This window comes from Lolium perenne, chromosome 6, assembly GCF_019359855.2.
Source record: "Lolium perenne isolate Kyuss_39 chromosome 6, Kyuss_2.0, whole genome shotgun sequence".
NCBI lineage: Eukaryota > Viridiplantae > Streptophyta > Magnoliopsida > Poales > Poaceae > Lolium > Lolium perenne.
The window spans coordinates 194,282,921-194,299,445 of NC_067249.2; the positions used below are offsets into that span (position 1 = coordinate 194,282,921).

The 16,525-nt window shown below is 44.1% G+C and overlaps 2 protein-coding genes across 4 annotated transcripts; one reads left to right on the forward strand and one right to left on the reverse strand.

Annotated features, from left to right (window-relative positions):
* Positions 1–4,573: 4,573 nt before the first annotated feature.
* On the forward strand, positions 4,574–10,919 carry LOC127306542 (cyclin-dependent kinase F-4). Of its 3 annotated transcripts, none has more exons than XM_051337200.2 (17): positions 4,574–4,703; positions 6,202–6,461; positions 7,009–7,357; positions 7,438–7,516; positions 7,621–7,689; positions 7,770–7,859; positions 7,943–8,081; positions 8,285–8,387; positions 8,474–8,526; positions 8,610–8,676; positions 8,822–8,930; positions 9,370–9,435; positions 9,522–9,590; positions 9,690–9,756; positions 9,834–9,947; positions 10,030–10,140; positions 10,232–10,919. In XM_051337200.2, the coding sequence occupies exons 3-17, from the start codon at positions 7,350–7,352 to the stop codon at positions 10,462–10,464; spliced, it is 1,377 nt and encodes a 458-aa protein (XP_051193160.1). In that variant the 5' UTR covers positions 4,574–4,703; positions 6,202–6,461; positions 7,009–7,349; the 3' UTR covers positions 10,465–10,919. The 3 variants fall into 3 exon arrangements, with proteins under 3 accessions (XP_051193160.1, XP_051193158.1, XP_051193159.1); XM_051337198.2 differs by lacking the exon at positions 4,574–4,703 and adding an exon at positions 4,876–5,168; XM_051337199.2 differs by lacking the exon at positions 4,574–4,703 and adding an exon at positions 5,230–5,358.
* A 762-nt stretch (positions 10,920–11,681) lies between these two features.
* On the reverse strand, positions 11,682–15,158 carry LOC127306540 (protein NRT1/ PTR FAMILY 5.10). The gene is made up of 3 exons (XM_051337197.2): positions 14,890–15,158; positions 14,570–14,787; positions 11,682–13,042 (listed from the first exon to the last, which is right to left on the reverse strand). Exons 1-3 carry the CDS (start codon positions 15,029–15,031, stop codon positions 11,762–11,764), a joined length of 1,641 nt encoding a protein of 546 aa, XP_051193157.1. The 5' UTR covers positions 15,032–15,158; the 3' UTR covers positions 11,682–11,761.
* Positions 15,159–16,525: the final 1,367 nt, after the last annotated feature.

The following is a 16,525-nucleotide window of genomic DNA, read 5'->3' on the forward strand; positions in this document are numbered from 1 at the left end:
ATTTTTCATGTCATCTCAAAATTAAATATGCCCTCATTAGCGATTTTTTAATTTATTTATTTATGCACACACACAACTATTGTATATTTACAACATTTTACAAGGATATTTTCTAATTTTTTTTGTTGCATGTTGCATGCATCCATCTTCTTTATGAATCTCAAAAGTAAAGATATAATTACACGAGATCCTAACCCTATATGTTGCCTAAGCTTCCTCCACGCAACCACCCAATTCCTCCACCTCCCTTCGTCCGGAGGCTAGGGAGTGGGGACTCGTCGTCTTCTTTGTGTTTTTTGTAGTCATGGTCTTCGTTGTTTTTTTGTCTCTCCGGCCTCTCCTTACATAGAGGGAGTCCTAATCAGTGTCAACGAAGGCCCTGTAAGGGCTTTTGTCGCCATATCAGTTAGTTCACTTCGGATCTTGGAAATTGGTGTGTCTATTGCAAACATTTGGATGGTTATTGGTGTGGCGACTTCAACCACTTCTTTTGCTCTATTATGTGGCATGGCCCGGTTTCTGCAAGCCTATCGATTGGTGGTGAAGGATTGCAAGCTTTGACTGCGTGGGGTGCATCCTCAAGTGATGTTCATATCTTGTTGTTCATGGCGAGTGGCTATTGCAGTATTCAAAGCCTTGAATGGCTAGGACGAGTTTGGAAATGTCCATATCCCTTGCTATATTTTTAACCTTAGGCAAACGATGAGCAAGAGAAGGAACAAGACGACCAATATGATTTTCGATGTAAATATAATTTTATTGGTCATTTTGTGTCTTGTACAACACATCTATTGTTTTCTGTTTTCCTTAATATAAACATCAAATGTGTGACACACTTTGCATGTCTTTATAAACATGATGATTAAAAGGTATAATTTCGTAAAACATGTTCATACCTACCCGAATGTTAAACCTCAACTCTAGTTGGGAGACATCTGTTAGGTTTGCGGTGAAAATCCAACACAACATGGGCACCATATATTTCTCCATTGACAAGAGAATCAAGCTTATAGAAGCCTGACTACAATTTTTGAATAAAATTGCAAACAAATAGTATATGTGTGGAATGGGATGATACAAAGTCGTATTGTCTCTCAAACACCAATGAGCTTGTTTTTTAACGAAAATTTGTTTCTGTCTTAATAATTTATGAATATTATATACAGGTATGCATACATGTGTAGTATGTACAAGTATGACCAAATTTGCATCAAAATATTCTTTTCATATGTGGTCTATGCAAAAAATACAAATGTTTAAAGAAAAATATTATTTTCATATCCTTTTCAACCCTACGATTTTTTAAGTTTTTATATAGCCTAAAATATAAGATACTCCCTCCATTCCATAATAGTTTTTGCTAAATTAGATGTAGACATATTTTATGTTTGCATACATCCAATTCAGCGACATTCAATAACGGAGGGAGTATTGTTCACAAAAAATCAGCAAACATGTAGAGAACATGTGCATATATCCACGTAGTTTATTTTTAAAATATCATTTTGTTTTTTCAGTAATAAGTTCACCGGAGCTTGGGAGTACATACACTGCACTAGTTGGTTGAAAATTATACTTATATAAAAGTTTAAGAAAAAGGTTCACCATGAGTTGCTTCAAATCACAAAGTGACACACAAAACAATCTTACAGGTTACACAACGTGTTGAGCACAATTTGTTTACAAGTTTTTGTGTGTAACGCAAATGATCCCATTTTTTACAAAAAAAGTTACAAGGAAAAGTTTCCACCATCCTTATTAATGAGTATCATTTTTCTTCCTTTTATAATCTAATTTTTTTACTTTGCAAATATGGGTTCGTAGCTACGCTATTTGTGAAAATCCGCTCTAGTCGACGCCAAGATTCTTGCGATCTTTTAAATAATACATTTCTTTTGATCAATTTTACAAATAACATGTGATTTCAAAAAATTACAAATCTAGGAATCAGTCGGTCGGCTGTCGGCCGATAAGCCTTCTAGTAGCTGACCAGATTGGTCGGCCTGGCCTCCGAGGTGTGTTTATATAGTCAGTTCAGTAGGCCATATTTGGTAACACGCGATTATAAAGATTAACTAAATTAGGGGAATTGACAAGATCGGAATATGCTTTATACTCCTAGCATATTCCGTTATATATATGGAAAGATATAATTCTAACAATTAATTGTAAAAATACTGAAAACATATTATTTAATTTTTTTGCAAGATTCTTTAGGGTTCACGATGGAAATCAAGTACAGTGTGTGCCAAATATTTGTCCATTAGGTTTTTCTTTGGTACTAGGTTTTTATGAAGATTAGAAGGGATAATTCTCACATGCATTGGATGAAATCCCTACCTTCACCCAACCCCCAGTTCACGAGGTAGAGGTGTATTGGGATTAAGGAAAATACAATAGGATTTAGGGTAAGGCGGGGATTAAACTAGGCCAGTACTCTCGAACCAAACATGATTTTAGAAATAATTGAAGATTTGAGATTTGTTAGAAATTATCCCCACTAATCTTCAAAAAAAATCTACAAGGTAACGTAGAAATCTGGTGGCTGCCGTTTTTCAATGAACATTTTGTCATTTCCCTACTTCTAGCACTCCAATAACCGAAGAAATTAATCATTGCACCAGTTCCACAAGAACACACGAAGATCCGCAGAGAACTAACCCAATGATCAGTTACAGACCAGGCTAGGCTAGTAAGGCATTCTATAACTGATCAGACCGACCTGCCCGTCCGAATAAAACAGTCCAAAAAAGATCAAATACATGTGACGGGGTACCAACCGGGAGAGAATGGACAGGAGAGCGCGAGCTCGCAGTGGCAGCTTGCTTGCGTCGGGTCCAATCCAAAACGCCATAAACGCATGGTGGTGGGTGGGTGGGTGCTGGGGGACCAGAGCAAATCATGCTGTCAATGGCACGGAATGTAGAGACACAATGCTCATGCTGCGTGCTGTTGCTCGTGAGTACCCGAATTACCTTTCCTGTGGGTTGCCTCGCACCGCCACCTCGATAGGAAACCCTGATTTCTTTTTTAACAAACAAAGTTAAATAAATTTCAAAATCTCATTTAAATTTAGGTTTATATACAAAACTTTGAATGAAATTTAAGCTAAACTAAACTAAAGTAAACAAAACTCTATTCTACTAGCCGTCGGCGGAACTGGCCTGCCTCGTTGTCGTTCTTCCTCTTTGTCGCCGTCTCCCGTGACCACCTCTCCGCCCTTATTTCGCGCATATGGCGGTGCAATATCGTCGCAAGCATCGCCGAAACTTCTCGGTGATGGTGGGCCATCAGCGCCGCCCGCCACTGGCGGGATTCCTCGTTCTAGGTGAGCCTCACTTGCTCGCGGGCGGCCACCTCGATCTGGCGTTGAGCGTTGAGCTCAAGCAGCCTCTGCTGGCGTTGAGCGTTGAGTGGGTGAGCCTCACTTACTCGCGGGTGGCCACCTCGGTCTTGCGTTGAGCGTTGAGCTCAAGCAGGCTCTGCTACTCAGCCGCCATGAGGAGGTAGCCTGCCTCCTCCATGGCACCCGCTCGTGTGAGATCTTGACAACGTGCTCGAAGTTGATGACGTTGGTCTCCACGAGGACTTGCTCCTGGATCCTCCGGTAGCGCTGCCTATTGAAGGCGGCCAGGATCACCGCCATCTCCGGGTCGTCCTGGAACTGCTCCTTGGAGCCCCACCGCGCATGTTCCTCCACGACCTCGGCATCTGTGTTCGCGATAAACACATCTCTCCACTCGTCGAACTCAAATTCGTCGGAGAAGCCGTCGAAGTTGAAGTCTGGCAGCTCGCGCTGGTCGTCGGGCCGCGGCGGGGGCGACATGCTCTGGCTGCGGCGGCACCGCTAACAGGGTGTGCCCGTTCCGACCTAGCATTGAGTAGGTGGCGGCGAGCCGGTGCAACATTGTTGAGAGGGTGGAGGGGAGTGCGACATAGGTGTGGAGGCGAGTGCGGCATAGGTGTGGAGGCGAGTACGGTGGAAGTGAGCCGATAGGGCGCACTAAATAGAAGGTCATGGCCTGGTGTGCGCATTTACAATGGTGGTCTCCGAGGCGTCTCTGCGTGGGGAACCGACGGGTTCGTTAAAGATGACAACACGCTGCCAAGCATTTGTGCCAAGCATTTGAGGCGTTACATTAAAGAGACAACCGTGCCGGTTCCATCCATGTAATCCGTTGTTGTGTGGGATGCCGGCGCACCCGTTCGGTGCTCTGTGCGTAAGGACCGACACGAGATTGCTATACTTCTGTTGGGTTCTAAAATCGGTCGTCTACTTAAGGACGTGTCGCTGTGGCCTAAAAACAACACCACACCTCAATAGATCTATTGAGGTTGCTACGGGGCACGCCGGCGAAGACGCTATGATATGAAGAACCGTTAACAAAATAGTGGCAAGATCCATGATCAGTCATTGAGTGTTACGTATGCTCTTGCCAAGTTGTCACTATAACCAAATTCCGCACTCTCATGCAAAAAGACAGCCATGATGAGCAGCTGAATTCCACCAAACACGCCACACGCACCGGTAACCATCGCCGTTTGTCACCACTGCATTCGCTAACCACCACTAATCAACGCAGGCGTGCGTCGTTACGGGCTTCACCCATCATTTCGCTTCACCGCAAAGCGTCAAATGGCGATTGATCCTCCTCCTCCTCCACGCCCACGGAGAAGATAAAGAAGAAGAAGAAGAAGATCAGGTGAGCGCGCGCGAGCTGGCTGGACTTTTGTTTGGGTTGAAAGGAATACTTTTTGTTTCCCCTCCGCTGGAGCAAGCCCGAAAAGGAGCCCGGAGCGGTTAAAAAAAGGGGGCGGCAGGGCAGGGCAGGCGGCCGGAGCGCAAGAAGGAGGAGGATGGAGGTGTGTTGGTTACGGTTATAAAAAGTAACGGGGCGCGTCGCGGGTAGAAAGCCAGGGTGGAGGTGCGGTGGGAGGGCAGGCCGCGGCTCATTTCGCTCTCCTCTCTCTTCCCCCCCACCAACATTTCACGCCGCCGCAGCCGCCGCCGCCGTAGCCGCCACGGCGACGCAGTCACCGGCGCCGCGTACGTCCCGCCCCGGGCATCGTCGCGTCGTGCGGAGCGGGGCTGAGGTGGGCCGCCGCGCCGACACGCACGTGGGGAGCCACCAGCACCACCACCCTATGCTCCTTGCCCGCCTTGTAAGGTAGGGCGTCGATTCCGCCCTCATTCCTTCCCTCCACCTTCCCCCCTCCCCGCCTGCCTTTGCTCTCTCTGCGCCTGCCTGACTCGCCCGCTTTGCTTGCTCCTCGGGATTTGGCCCGGATCTGTGCCCCCAGGCGCCGGATCTGGCCGGCTAGCGGGCGGGCGTCGCTCCAATGCGAATCGATTCATAGGTTTGTGCCAAGCAGTGCCGTAGTTTTATTCTGGGATGCTTTTCTATTGGATTTTTATCTGGTTTCTTTGGCTGATTTAAAGATTTTGCGGGAAAGGACCTTTTTTTCTTGTAAAAAGACATCCTTTTCCTCCCTGTAGACGAGAAAATCTATGCAGTGCAAATTGTGGTTAAGGTCGCAATGCACAAGTATGGGGAAAATAGCTCAAAAGAAGGTAGCAATGCAAGTATTCCCCGATTAGTTCCAGGCTAAGGCAAAGTTCGTCGGTGTTGCTGTATGTGTGAATTTGCTGCGACGAAATTGTTAGAGCCTGTAACAAGATATCAACGTTGCTTTCGATTTAAGCAATGATACAACTTGAACGTCACGAGAATTGAGATGCAGGGTTGTTAATGTGACTGATTGATAGCATTTTTCTATGTCGATATGGTTGGCAATGTCCAGCTTCACCAATGTTATGAAATTCTACCTTGGTATTAATGTGTAGTTCGTACGTGGATTAATGTGGACATAGTACGTATGTGAACAGCATTTTGTTTGTACATTTGTATTTACGGGGGGTAGTAAAATGATTCCATAAAATCCAGCAAGCAGAGTTTGCCTTTTGTTTGTATAGAGACCTCCATATGCTTGATATTAAAATGTCATATTTTGGTAGATTTGGAAATGTTGCTAAATTTCTCCTAATTTTTTGATGGAGCTTTTCGTTTTGTTATATATAATCCAACTTTGATGCTTGATGGAGATGATTTTAGTTCCTAGGCATGCACTATACTATGCACATCATGCGCAAAAAAGTTTCATACTCTGTGACAGCATTCTGATTCAATTAAATTATATCAGGTTGCACCAGCAGTGACATTGGGACCTTAAAGTGTTCATCAAAGACATGGGAGAAGTGGTCTTCAGGGCATATCTCATTCAATGCAAGCTTTTTGTTTCGGAAGAAACTTTTGATTGGCGTGCTTTAGCTCGTGGGAACACCCAACTCTTCTCTCTGGTGAACTGCACATAGTGGTTCTATGCTCCTATATGCTCAACGACAGCAGGCTAGTGCGATCTTTTCCTGAAGCGATATTTCGGTCTATGCTCCACATCTACATGTAAAACACTTACTTTGTTTTCCCTTTCTTTTGTTCTGTTGACTAAGTTTACCATCTCATTTTGCACTCCCATTCTACCAGCACATCATCTTAAGAGTAACTTATTTTGTAAGTCGAAATTCAAATAGTAGATGCTGATCATGTAAGTGGGTTAAATTATGTACTGGTAGAATACAATTTAAATTCTACTAATTGTAGTTCAGACTCTTCTTTCCCGCGGAATGCATGTATTTGCATGTGAAGAAGTATTACCCCCTCTTCTCCAAAATAATCGAAGTTCTGGATTTGACCGAGGTTATCGAAAAATATGCTAATAACCTAATATATACAATATCACATCTATATAGTACAAAAATATATTTAATGATTAATCTATTGAAACTAAGTTGATTCTGTTTATGTTGATATGTTTTTTCTATCAACTTGTCAAACTTAGAGTAATTTGACTTAGGACAAACCTAGATCTTCAATTATTTTGGAATGCAGGGAGTAATACGATAACCCTTGGATTATTCTGAATTTCTTTTCTGCTGGCTCCTATTTGCAGGGTCAATCATCTTTGCTGCATCCAGTCTCCATCTGTCGCTCCCTAGTTAGTTGCCATTTGCTTGTTCTATATCATCTGAGGTCAAGGCTCATCCTTGCTATACTCTGCAACTCTACTGTGGTTGCTGTTGGATCTTATTGTGTGGATCAAATCTAAGACAGCGCAAGGTAGTCGAGGCCCACTGGTGAATTAACGGATCATACATCTGTTCTTGCCAACTATAGACAAGATATTGGTCGCTTGGACTTTGGAACACTTTTCTGTGTTTGTTGTTGATTCTTCTTGAGACTTAGTTGTCCCCAAGGAAGAAACTTCTACCAGGCAACCCAATTACCGGAATAATGGACAGGTAACCTTTTTGTAATGTTTTTCTACCTCTTGATAATAGTTGTTGTAAACTCTTTTTCTCATAGTGTCTTCTGTACGCAGATTCAAGTTGATTAAGGAAGTTGGTGATGGGACTTTCGGGAGCGTATGGCGTGCTATAAATAAACAAAATGGTGAAGTAGTAAGTATCCAATGACATATCACAGACAAAAATATTTTGATATTTTTACTAAGAAATCTCAGTGGAACCGTCAAGTTGCTTAATGTTTTATATCGATCATGTAGGTGGCGGTGAAGAAAATGAAGAGAAAATATTATTCTTTCGAGGAATGTATGAGTTTACGTGAAGTAAAGGTATTTTAGCAGAATCATGTACTCTCTAACGTTTTCTTGCATACTTCTTTCCTTCAAATAACATATCTTCTTTATTGAAGTCTTTACGGCGCATGAATCACCCTAACATAGTGAAGCTCAAGGAGGTTATAAGGGAAAATGATATATTATACTTCATAATGGAATACATGGTACGTAAGTCTGTGATGGATAACAAAATTTTGATAACTACCATATCATGCTTTTGTTGAATATTGTCCATTTTTTCATCTAGGAGTGCAATCTCTACCAACTTATGAAAGACAGAGTCAAGCCTTTCGCGGAGTCAGATGTCCGTAATTGGTGCTTTCAGATTTTTCAAGCTCTTGCTTATATGCACCAGAGGGGATACTTTCATCGTGACCTCAAACCTGGTAGCTTTTCTTACATACTTATCCACCCCCTACTCTGTATTTTCTACAAACTAAGTCCAGTAGAAGTCCCATATTAGTGTATTGTGAGCTGAGTTTTTTTAAATGCCTTCTAGGAGCTATATACATTCCAGTTATGCAGAGCAACTGGTGCAGTTTTTATTCTCATTCATGCGTATTTTATCGTAACTAGATTGCTATTGCAGAGAATCTGTTGGTTAGCAAAGATGTCCTAAAGCTAGCAGACTTTGGTCTAGCAAGGGAAGTTTCATCTGCACCACCATACACAGAATATGTGTCAACACGCTGGTTAGCCCTGCTCCTGTAACCCCATCAACACAGAGAGAATAATCATCATCTATCTTTCTTGATCTGTATGTGTTTCATTCTCTCAGGTACCGAGCACCTGAAGTATTGCTCCAGTCATCGGATTATGATTCTGCAGTTGGTAAGGAGCCTGCTATTTGCTTTGTGCTTTTGCCTAAACATACTGCCAACTAATAAATGGACTTTCTTCCATGCAACTTATAGATATGTGGGCAATGGGTGCCATAATGGCTGAGCTGTTGACACTGCATCCTCTTTTCCCAGGCACGAGGTAATATGGTTTACCATATAAATGTTGGTATTGTGATTGGCTGTCTCAACGCCTGCTGAATACTTTGGATGATTGTGCCTCTGCCCTTTCCCCCCTCTCAGTGACCATTTTTGTTCACTTCTTTTTTTCTTACCCCACTGTTTAGTGAAGCGGATGAAATTCTCAAGATTTGCAACGTTATTGGTAGTCCAGACGAGCAAACATGGCCTGAAGGATTGTCTCTTGCAGGGGCGATGAAGTATCAGTTCCCACAGGTCAATATTTATCTTTTCTTTGTCTCTGCTGTGATTCTCCTTGTCGACAATTCTTGTGTAAGCAGTATTACTAATACTTGTTATTTGAAGAGTATTTCTGGAAGTCACTAGCATCTCTAAGCTGTGTTAATTATCTATTGAGTCTTCTTTCATTCTAGCACTTACATTTTATCCGGAAGGGCATGTGTGTTGTTCCTGGAGTTGCTTCACTTTGAATCTTACGCCTCTCTTTATCACCTCTTTTTAAAATGTAACCCATGGCTTCTCCGTTGCAACTTTACACTACGTTTGAACTTTGAAATAAGGCACAAGTCAACATCTTCTTTTAAGTTGGTTCACGACTTTAACCTAGATTATGTATGATCTTGTCCTTTGTGATTGTACATGAATAATGCTCTGTGCTTAATCTGATATTTTTGAGCGGACTTCGTATATGCAGGTCAGCGGCAATCAACTGTCGGAGGTGATGAGATCGGCTAGCAGTGAGGCAGTTGACCTTATATCCGTAAGTCCTCAAGTACTTTTGTTCTAGACGGCATCCCAAAATCTTTTGATCTCTTGATTTTATCTGTTTCCATATGCATCTTGTAGTCTCTGTGCTCATGGGATCCTTGCAAGAGACCAAAAGCTGCAGAAGTTCTCAAGCATGCATTCTTTAAGGTAAAACTATTCTTTTGATTGCCATGCTGCTGCTTGTGATGTGTCGTCATTTTTCTCTGCTCTGGTGAATGATTTGTTTTCTTTTTTTCCAACCATTAGGATTGTACATATGTTCCGGCTTCTGTCCGGTCAAAAGCTGCAGTTCCACCTAAAACGCCTCCATGTGGTTAGTACACACTTTTGCCTGGTCGTCATTTCATTCCTGATACCCTTGTTTTACTGTGATTGATCCATTTGTTTCAGTTGGAGTTAAAGGAGTTACAGGGCACATTGCTCGGAGATACTCCACTGGAGCTCTGTCCACAACCAAACCTCCTAGCAACATATCTATAAAATCAAACAGCTTATCGAAAATTGGTAATATATATCTCTTTCTTAAAGTACTTGTGATTAACTAGCATTCCAGTCAATATTTTAAATCTGTTCATCAATCTTCCAGGTGTGCAAAGAAAACTTCAATTGGATCGCCAGGCACCACAGAAGAGTACACGACCCACTGAGAGTAACAGCAAAGTAACTACTAGCCGAGTACCAGCAAGGAATAGCCCAGGCAAGTTTCCTCTAGAGTTGCTTTGCCAAATTCCTGTCTCTGATCTGTGGTCTGATCATGAAGATTTTCTTTTCGTTTACTGGAAGTACAGGGAACCCGGTACTACGGCATTCACGCAGTTTACCTGAAACTGGCCGTGCAACAATTCCGAAGGTTTCGAGTATTACCGATAAGCTTGCTCATATGTCGGTGACCTCTCGAACACGTACGACTGTGAAGCCCCCTGTCCCGATGTTGAAGGCGGGGCACGTCAAGTCAGACTTCCTCGGTAAATCTGACGAAATCCCTCCAGCAAAGAGATTGACAAGAAAACTGGTCAGCTAAAGGAGTATAGAGTGAAAACTGGTCAGCTGCAAAGAGGGGTATAGGCTACAGAGCTGAAACCAGGTTTGTGCTTCAGTGCCACCCGAACCGAGCGTTTTAACCTGTTCATGTTCCTTCTGGTTGTGACCTCCCAGCTTGCGTTTCAAGTGCCGAATGTGTTGCAAACTGCTTTTATAGAGGATGCCCGAGCCTGCTGACCTTTCCCTCTATGGGCGTGTGGTTTCTCCTTCGCCCCAAGTTTGTCCCATGTAAGATGAAACATGTGTGGTTTGGTTTGTGAACTAGTGTTCTCAACTATTTATGTTGCAGACAGTTGTCGTGTCATGTGCAATCTAACAGTTCACGAGCCCTCCAATGGGAGTATATTTGGCTTTGCTTGTACAGTTTGTGAGCCTTTAGAGAGCATGTTAATGTATCTGCCGGGTCAATTTTGAAATTTCTGTGGAATTCCTTTATAGTGTCCTCATTGCAGTATGACAGGATATCTCCTTTATATTTCAACAATGTAGGAGTAGTTTTCAGGGCCTTTTGGGTTTGACTTTCTTTCTTTTCCTTTTACCATATGACCCGCGATAACAGGGCCAGGGTGCACTACCATAGGGAAAAACAACAAAGTTCTCGGCGTCAGTACTTTGGAGATACTAGAAAATTAAAAGTATACTTCACGCAACTGCTAGTGTTTGCCAGGAGCTACGAAAATACAAAACAACAGAGTTTCAACAGCGCACAGCTTTTTAACCAAAGCCACAGCTGATGGACGGGATATCAGCAGATCAACCAAAACAAAAGCATGAGCTGGAGAACCAGCAGCAGAACTTGGATGCGGATCATCATCAGTAGCCACTGCCACATCTTCCATTGCATTCCTCTGCATGATATCAGCTCCAGTTCTTAATAGCTTCTGCTCACTAGCCACATGCAGGCCTGCCCAATATATTTGATAAGAACACTAGCATAACATATTAGTTCAACTGGGGAATTAATAAGATTCTTCTCAAAACAGGCTCGGTTCCTGAGATTCCAAATTGCGCAACAGATAGCTGCCAAAGCAGTAATCTGCACATTTCTGTTGTGGGGAATCCAACGGAAAAACTGAGAGAACAACACAGGTCTACTTTGTGCTCCAGTTGTTCTTCTGTTGTTTCATGCATGCATGCGTTGCATTGTGGAATTTAGAAAAATTAAAAAGGATTTCGACAGTGGCACAAACATATTAATAAACGAACAAACGAACGAATAACACATCATAAGCATGGCCATCAATCTGATTACAACTGCTTATTATGTTCGAGTTCGCTCAGTAGAGTCTCTTGTGGCTGTACACGTAGGATCTCACGAAGTAGAGGTAAAGCGCTAGCTCGGCGGCACTGACACCGGCAAGTAGCCAGTAGAAATAGTCGAGGTGAGCGCGATTAAGGTTGTCGGCGAACCAGCTGTCGCCGCCTCCGCTAGCGGTGACACGGTCAAGAAGCGATATCAGCGCGCCGCTGATGAAGCTGCTGATGCCGAGCACGCTGAAGTAGAGCGCCAGCCCCAGGCTACGCAGCTCGCTGGGCATCTGGTCGTAGAAGAACTCTTGCATCCCGACCAGCGTGAACACATTTGACACTCCCATGATCACGTACTGCGGAACCAGCCATGCCCAACTCATCGGCACCGTCGCGCCAGCATCGTCCACCAAGCCGTGCTCGCGTGCCGTCTCCAGCCGCTGGGCCTCCACCAGCGCCGCCACTGACACCGCGGCGAGGGACAGCACCATGCCTGTGCCCATGCGCTGAAGCAATGTCAGCCCCGATGGGTTCCCCGTCGTGCTCCGCAGGGCGGGCACCAGTACACGGTCGTAGATGGGCACGAACACCAATATGCTTGCTGGCCCGAACGTTTGAAGCGCTGCCGGCGGCAGCTCCAGGCCGCCGAAGATGCGGCGGTCCAGAGTCCGTCCCTGCTTGTTGAAGAGCGTCGTGACCTGCGCATACACCACGCCGTACGCCAGGCACGTCGCCCAGATCGGCAGAAGCCGCAGCACCGCCCGCGCTTCGTCTGACAGGACCTTGTCCGTGGAATCCTCGTCCGCAAAGTGATGTCGACTCTTCCTGCCAAAGGAGAAGCTTGAGTTCCTTCCAAGCGCAGCAAAGCCGCGGGCCAGACGGACGAAGGGGCTCTCGGCGTCGGAGTTGGGCGCGTAGAGGCGATAGGTGGGGGTGCCGGCGAGGAAGATGACGAAGGCGCAAAGCATCATGGCGCACAGTGAGCCGAATCCGATTGCCCAGCCAACGTTCTCCTGGACGTAGCTGACGACGGAGATGGCGACGGCGATTCCGACAGCCATGGAGAAGTACCACCAGTTGAAGACGGAACTTCGGGAGGCGCTCTCCTTGGGGTGGCCAGGGTCGAACTGGTCGGCGGCAAAGGCCAGGCCGCACGGCTTGTCAGCACCTTGCGCGACTGCGACGAGGTAGATTGAGGCGTAGAAGAGGACGATCTTCATCGACGATGGGCGGGGTGACAAGTCGCCGTCGTCGAGCGATGACGATGGCAGCTCGGGAAGGGTGGATACCAGAGTGATCATGCCATAACCCTGCATGGATACACATGTTTTTGACTTATCAGTGTTTGCTTAACATTTATTCAGTGTAAAGGACAAATCTTAGAAACCTTTCTTGATGGTAGACCTTAATTTGATTAATAGGATAAGAAAATCCTTTTTTTTTTGAAATAGGATAAGAAAATCCTAGACTAATACTATTGTGAACAAATAAAGAATTGGGATGAGTAGATCGTGATCTATTGCAAAAGAATGTGGGTGAATTCTAATAAGGCAAGAAACATGTAAAAAAACTACATACACCATTAACGTATAATTTTGGATCATCCACAGTTAACATGGATCTATCAAATCGAGAATTCCTTGAGATCAACATAATGTTATTTAATGGTCTGCATGACAATGGCATTGCAAGTTTGCAACCACTCAATTTTCATCAACAAGCTTATTTGTTAAGATTTTCACCATTAATTCCAGTTTAATCGGACCAGATTTTGCCGCTATCATATCCTATATCATATTTTCTCAGTGGATTCAGAGCGGGTCGAATAATAATCTCATTTGGATTCAAATAGTAGATAAATGAGACAGTGTACTCGGAATAGAAACAGACCAAAAAGGGGAGGAAACAAAATTAATCAGGTATATACACACATAAGTAGATCGGCAAACCGTACAACCAAAATTAATTTATAAAACGAGTTAAACAAAACACTCATAAAGTGAATAATATAACATGATAGAACAAATAAATATAACATAACCATATAAACAAAGTAGTTTCATATGGATGCGATAACGTAAACACAAGAGTTAGGATAGCACAGACGATGCATACTTCAGTAGCCCACTGTCCTAACACTTTTGGAGTCCATATTCGACAGAGGAACAATGTAAGTAAGCCAGGGTGTTTCTACACCAAGTCAAAATACATTTTGAAACATATTTAAAAATGTAAAAAATATATATATAAAAATGTCTCGTGTATATCTTGACATGTTACATGCTCACAAAGTTCGGCAAAAGCCGATATGTTTTGTGCCCTGTGTAAAAAAAGATAAAAATAAATGTCGGTTTGATGTGAAAATTTACGTGTGTACATAGAACATGTCCCTTTACATACAAAATTCTTTTTTAGTTTCTTGAAATATGTTTTGTACATACTAGATGTATATGTATCCTGGATCAGTTTTGAGTTTCCGATTACTTTGGACGAACTCTATTAGCTTCGACGTTTCTGACATAAATCAGATTAGTCGAATAAGAATCATCTGATAATCATAAATAATATCTGTCACATCCGTTCAATTTAGATTTCCTACAACGGATTCGGAAACAAATTCACGCGGAAATTTTCGTTTACGTCCCTAGCACTCTCACTGAGCTAAGTAACAACAAAAATGACCCCACATGCCACCTCAATTATGTTTCCGGCTCTGCTGGCATTCAGGTCGTGGCCTACCTCAATTATGTTTCCACCAAAAAAAAAGGTCGTGGCCTACCGTGTTGAGATGTAGATGCAGGAATAGCAGAAAGATTTACTCCTACTTGATTACATACCAGGACATAGAGGGTGCAGGCCAGGATGATGGATCGGTAGCGACCCAGCCAAGAGTCGGCCACGAAGGCGCCCAGCAGGGGCATGAGGGTAGCTGTCCCCGTCCAGGCGTTCACGGCGGCGGCAGCGGCGGCGGTGGAGTGGCCGAGCGGCCCCGTTAGGTAGGTGATGAGGTTCGCTGACAGGCCGAAAGAGGCGAAGTTGCTAGCGATCTCCAGCACTTCAATAGGCCATTGATCCAGGAAGAGCAGCTAATCAATGAGCAGCTCTACTAAATAGTTGGATTGATCGCTAGCTAGGACAGTGTTGAATATGTAGTTACCGGTGACGAACAGGGCGGAGCGCCATCCGCCAGAGCTGGTGCGGTAGACGGGGCGGCCGCGGAAGTCGGAGACTCCGGCAAGCGGCACCTCACCGGCGTCGTCCACGCTGCCGGTAAGCAGGAAGGGGACCTCCGTGTCCATCTCGTTGTGTAACTTTCGATGGATCGGAGCTGAGCTCCTGCTCTCTCGGAGTCTTCTTTTGTTGGGCGCACAGTCAACGTCGATCAATCAGACTATCGACGATTCCGCGAGATCATACTGTTTATTCAATGGACGATTCCGACAGATCGACCGACTGTTTATTTATTGGGCTGTATGCAAGTGGATTCAGAGGTCGTCCCCTGCTCTCTACTGGATCGACCGACGGTAAACTTGAAAATCAGGAAATATTTAATTACCTACCAGACCTTGGAGGGTGCAGGTGACGGTAAACTGAGTCACCAACCTTGGCCGTTCATTTTAGATCCCAAAGTAGATTCAGTGAATTTCTGTACTACTACCTCCGTTTCAAGAAATAATGCGCGCTCGTTTTACGTGCTTTTTGTTTAACCTCGAATTACATCAATAGATAAATATTATTTGTATGAAATTAGTATCATTAAAAAGTTCTTTTCCGTACGAATCCAACAATACTAATTACATATAATATAATCAAGATTTCGTTGCTCAATTTTTATGATCAAAGTTTGTCTTGAAATACGTGTGCGCCTTATTCCTTGAAACGGAGGTAGTACCTCCGGTTCATATTAAATAACTCAACTTTGTTTAGATACACATGCATCTAGTCTAAAAATTTAACTAGATTCATATTTTTTGATAAAGGGAATATATTAATATCAAAAGATACCAATTACACTCAGCTTCTGCAACAACGCCCCACCCTAATGGCAGTACGGATGCACACATCCAAAAAAGAGTAAAGAAAACTAAGAAATAAAAGTCCCGCTACAGCCTTCTAGACCTAGCAACAGCAATACAACCACCAGTGTGACAACACCCGAAGTACAGACTCTCCAAAAGCGACATCTCCAAGAAGGAAACAGTGCACCAGCGCCGTCGTCGCCCGACAAAAGGTCTTAGGATTTCCCCTGAAGATAGTCCCCACTCTCAAAACAATGCCTCCAACAAGAACATTGCCAGATATAACAAGTTAAGGCCAGACCTTGGGTTTTCACCCTAAGAGATAGAACTCTGAACTTCCCCGGTGCTGCCGCCCCCACATGCATACCACTGCTGCAACCCCGGAACGCCAAGCAGATCCCTCAGCATCACGTTGACTCGAACCTCCTTTAGCCAGTCCACCAATCCGGCCTTCATGATATTCCTTCTTCTGACTTCACCATAGACCAAAAAGTCACTTGATGTCAACACAGAATACAGCTTCGCGGCGCTCCCTCCTGAACCAAACGGTCGGAATAAAAACATGGGTGCGCGCGACCGAATACCACCCGATCCAGCAAACTGCAGGCAAAATATGCACTGTTTCATTCGCCAACGGAGCTTTCCGGAACTCATCTCTCCAGCCAGATCAAAGCAAACTGACCTCCGGTAGATCTTCATCTTTGCTTGCGAGAAACCCGAGGACCGCCACCAAAAAACAAAGCAAGACTAGCAGCCCCCACGCCGCCAGTCCCT